Source organism: Cynara cardunculus (genome assembly GCF_001531365.2).
Source record: "Cynara cardunculus var. scolymus isolate 2C chromosome LG 12, CcrdV1, whole genome shotgun sequence".
Classification (NCBI taxonomy): domain Eukaryota; kingdom Viridiplantae; phylum Streptophyta; class Magnoliopsida; order Asterales; family Asteraceae; genus Cynara; species Cynara cardunculus.
In genome coordinates, this window is record NC_037539.1 from 18,790,553 (window position 1) to 18,795,326 (window position 4,774).

The following is a 4,774-nucleotide window of genomic DNA, read 5'->3' on the forward strand; positions in this document are numbered from 1 at the left end:
TATAAAAGTATGATTCAAATTCTTCGGGAGGTTACCTCGATAAAAGAAATTGTGAATAGCAATCTCCACATCAAGACCAACAATATCCCACGCAGTTTTTAAAAACTTAGAAGAATATCCATCAGATCCAGGAGCTTTATAATTACCAATGCTAGACATAGCATTTTTAATTTCATCATTTAGAATTGGCCGGATCATGTAGTTAGCTTCCGACAAAGATAGCTTTCTTGTGAAAACATCAGCAGGCATATACGGATCGGAAGACACAAAAGTCTCACCCAAAAATTCTTTAAAATTATCAACAAACACTTTCGAGACATCTTCTCCATAGATGTAATCAACTCTGCTAGAACAGACTGAATTAATGGTGTTTGAGTAATGCCGCTCTTTGATGACATTATGGAAGAATTTGGTATTCATATCACCTTCATTCAATCATTTAATTTTGGCCCGTTGCTTAGCCGCACATTCCTCGTCCCAACAAGCATTCTGATATGCAATACGAATATGACCAAGTTCAAGACCCAACTCATCATTAGAAGGGTCCATATCTACATCCAGTTGAATACGATCTAACTCCGTCTTCAGAAAAGAGACACGTTTTCCAAGATTACCATAAGAATTCCGAAGTTTACGAAGCAATGTTTTGAGAGCTTTCAAGTGAGAAGTTATATGAAACATAAATGTGCCCTCAATATGATTAGCCCATTCATCCTTAACAACTTGTAAAAAAGCTGGGTGGTCAGTCAGAAAATTGTCAAATTTAAAACCATACCTCCTTTTTCGAGCACCACCTTTGAAAGATAAGACCATCGGCGAATGGTCCGAAAGGTCCAAAGGATGAATCTGTACACAAGCATCATGAAATTTAGAAGTAAACTCCGAATTTGCTATAGCCCTATCAAGTTTACGCATGATACCCCCTTTTGAGTTTGGCTTTTGGTTCCAAGTGAAATGGACCCCTGTGTAGTGTATATCAAATATTTCTACATCCTCAACACACATACAAAACTCAGACATATCCATATTACGCCGAGAAGACCCACCAAACCCGTCATGTGGAAATAACATAGAATTGAAATCCCCTATTACAATCCATGGATGAGAACCAATCAGAACTTTAAATTTCAGCAATCCTGACCATAATTCTCTTCTGGCAGTACACACATTAGCCCCATAAACCAGTGAAAAGAAAATATAATCTTGGCCACCCCGTAACAAAACCTTACAAATTAGGAATTGACTATGGATCTCCAAGACCATAACATCTAAAACTCGTGAATCCCAAGCTAGGATTATACGAGTTCCAGACTCACACACAGCTTGGTTTGACATCCAATACCATCGACCAAAAGAATTATGGCAAATGCTTTCTAGGGAATCTTTAGAAACATGCGTCTCTACAATGGCACATAAACATAAATCATTACAATGAATAAAATTCCTCACCTCCTTTTGTTTAACTGGAGAGTTGAGCCCCCGGATATTCCACGAAGCAAAGTTTAACATGATGAAGAGGGTGGTACATCCCCTTGACCCCGATTATCCTCATCCACATTCCGCTCAACAGGATCTTTTCCAACACCATCATTAGAGACCAATGGAACATCCTCTCCCCCTAAATTCTCAAGAACCCCAAATCGGTTAGAAGCTTCCACAGGGTCTTTCATAACCCCTCTTCACGGTAAACGGAAGTTTTTTATCACAGAAGAAAGAAGAGGAGTAGATGTAGAATGAGAAGATTGGGAAGACTGGGAAGAAGAGGTCCTAGAAACAACATTCATACCTGAATCACCAGAAGCATTCCTCGCATTATTTCCATGTTGAACAACCGGGTTTACTTTAGAAGTACCCATATTCCTTTCCTTTTTCTGTTCTCGACGTGATGTAAACGGTTCCAAGGACGGAGCTTGAGGGCCATATTTCTCAATCTCAATTACCTGCCGGGTACTAGATTGATTATGCTTACCTCTACATTTGGGACGCCATTGTTTTTTCTCCACTCGAATAAACCCTTCTGAGTCTTTTCTCATATCGACGTGTTTCCCTTTATTGAGACTAGCAGCTTTTGCACAGGACAAGAATTTGTGACCAAATATTTGGCAATGGGAACATTGGATCGGCTCCCATAAGTATGCAACCTCTATTTGTACTCTTTCAGTATCCCCGCCATTTAAGTTTGGAATTTCCACCTCAATTTTCCTTTTTAGTTCCCCAATAGCCCAGACCTCAACCAACACTTTAACAACCTCGGGCCGACCCCAAGCCTTCTCACACATTGCAGCAGTACAAGAATCCATCTGTTTAGGAATGCCCAAAACACTAGCTACACGACTAACACCCTCTCTATTGAAAGCAACTAGAGGAATGTTATGCAATTTCACCCACAACGGACAAGAGGAGTGTACAGGTTTCCTCAATCCCTTAGAGGGATCCCAACGATGAAGAAATAGAGGAATACCGCTTATCATTAATGGCCCAGCTTCAATTGCCTGATCACACCCTCCTACATCATTAAACTTGAAAAAGAAAATCCCATTTTCATTTAGCATTGCATCATTGAATCTGAACTTTCCCCACGTCGTCTAACAAAGTTTTTCACTAAGGGAAAAGGTATACGAGGGCCCAAAAAATAACTATACAATACCGAATTATATGCTTTAGCCGCTTCCTTAGCCATTTCAATCGGTATTTTCACGCTTACTTCCTTTTTATCAACCAGCGGATAAAAATTGAGATCCGTAGCAAAAGAACATCCCACCGCTTTCACAAATTTAACTTGAATTTACCTCTCGACGCATTTTCGAGAGATGAAAGTCTCTCAAAAACAAAAGTTCTAGAAGTGTCAGTAGGTAAAGGAGCCGATTCATCCCCCTTTTCCATGGTACACACTAAGAAGCCGTGATGCTGAAACTAACGTTTAGCGCCCTTAATAAGATAGACGAAGACCTCGGAACCCGAGGTGCTGAATATCTATCAAGGAGATTCAACGAAAGTGACGAAGACCCCGGAAACACTTAGAATGTACGTAGAAAACGGGAAACCAAAACCAACAGCCCTCAAACCAAAAGAGAAGCAGAAATAAACGAAGAAGACCCAAGGATATCACCACCAGCAAAGTAAAATTCACCAAAACAGCAGTTAACCCAAAGAAAAAGAACCTGGACAGCAGCTAAATACAATCCACGTGAAGCAGTGTAGGAAGCTAGCAACCCAGATAATCCAGCAGCAAAACTCGTGAATAAATGAAACACAACAGCAAGTGTTACATAAAATCACAAAAGTTCAGCTATAGGCTAAACTCAAGCTGAAAACCACCGAGAAGACCACAATTCCTTGAATGAAACCAACCAACAGCAGCAAGGAAAATCTTTCAGCAAGGAAGAAAATCATGCAGAAAAATTAACCCCAGTCACGGACAGAATCCAGATCGAACAGAAGCCGTATAACTCATAAAATTATGCTTCAAAATGCATAAAATCATAAGGATGACAGCTATGATCAAGTGCAGGAGGAAGCAGAACCAAAACTGCATCAAAACTCAACAGCAGCACCCAAACCAACAAAAAAACCAGAAATAGCAAATACAATCAGCAGCTAGAGTCGTAGGGTAAGGCAAAACAGCAGCTTTCTACACAGTCCCTACAGATAACGACATCAGCTATTTTCTTGACCAAAGAGCAGCAGGATTCACATAAAATCATAAACCAACCAGCAGCCACTTGATAAAATGTGAACACAAAACAGCGGCAGTTACAAAATAAAACGAAAACCCTAGGAAGCAGCGCAACCCACTAACAAACAAAAGCGAATGAAGATCAATCAAAAACCAAAAGCCAAGACGCAACAGGAATCTGGAATCAATCACTGCCCTAACGAGAGACAACAGCAGGTAGGCAAGAAGAAACCCTAATACCGCCTACCACAACCACACCAGAACTGCGGCAACCAAACAAATAAGGAACAATGTACCATTTAAGATCCCTTATAACCGCCGGATAGGTCAGGACAAAACCCTAGAAGGTGCCCTACAGCCAACTAGCAACGATACAAAACAGAAACCAACCAGGCGGAGACTATAAGAGAACGATCTTACCACCAACACTAGAACAAACAGCGAAAACAAGAAACCGATGAGGGATCAGCCGTGATGAACAAACCCTAAAACAGATTTCGAAATGCCTCTGCCTTCACCAATGAGTAGCAAGAGCAAAACCAAAGAAAAAACACCCCAAACGCAATCAAAACACAGCCACAATGAACACTTTCACATAGCTTTGATCAAGAAGACAAACATCAAAACCCTAACTCAAGATCGCCATCTTGAGAGCAAAAGTCAACGTGGTCAACTAGGGTCCATGTAGTTTAGTTTAGTAAAATAGTTTGGTCGGGCCTTAATGCGTATAATGGGCTTATTTCTTCTATTTGAGTCTAATTGAGTTATATGATACTCAATGCGTAATAATTGCTCTTATCATAAGTTAATGGGAGTAATTGTGGTAGAATGGGTCTTAATGATCCTTAACAGGTCCATTTGGTGTTTGTAGATATAATGGGCATATTTCTCCTTGATAAGTCCAATTGGGTCAACGTGACACTAACTAGGTCATAATTAGTCTCATCAGGCTGTATAGGATTTAATTAGCACATTTTTTCACCAGGAGTCTAATTGGATCAAAAAGACACTAAATCGGTCATATTTAGTGTAACTAGACGTTAATGTGACTAATTGAGTTAGAATGGGTCTTAAGGCTCCTTAACGGGTCCATTTGGA

General features: G+C 40.2%; 1 protein-coding gene across 1 annotated transcript; it reads right to left on the reverse strand.

The window, feature by feature from the left end:
- Positions 1–435: 435 nt before the first annotated feature.
- Positions 436–2,552, reverse strand: LOC112523760. The gene is made up of 2 exons (XM_025133438.1): positions 1,787–2,552; positions 436–1,400 (listed from the first exon to the last, which is right to left on the reverse strand). The coding sequence occupies exons 1-2, from the start codon at positions 2,550–2,552 to the stop codon at positions 436–438; spliced, it is 1,731 nt and encodes a 576-aa protein (XP_024989206.1).
- Positions 2,553–4,774: the final 2,222 nt, after the last annotated feature.

Excerpts from the sequence above, each read along its gene's own strand:
- LOC112523760 (XM_025133438.1), bottom strand. The coding sequence starts at position 2,552 with ATGCTAAATGAAAATGGGATTTTCTTTTTCAAGTTTAATGATGTAGGA. Across the intron at positions 1,401-1,786 it reads GAATGCTTCTGGTGATTCAG|AGACGCATGTTTCTAAAGAT; the intron begins GTATGAATGTTG and ends GTGCCATTGTAG.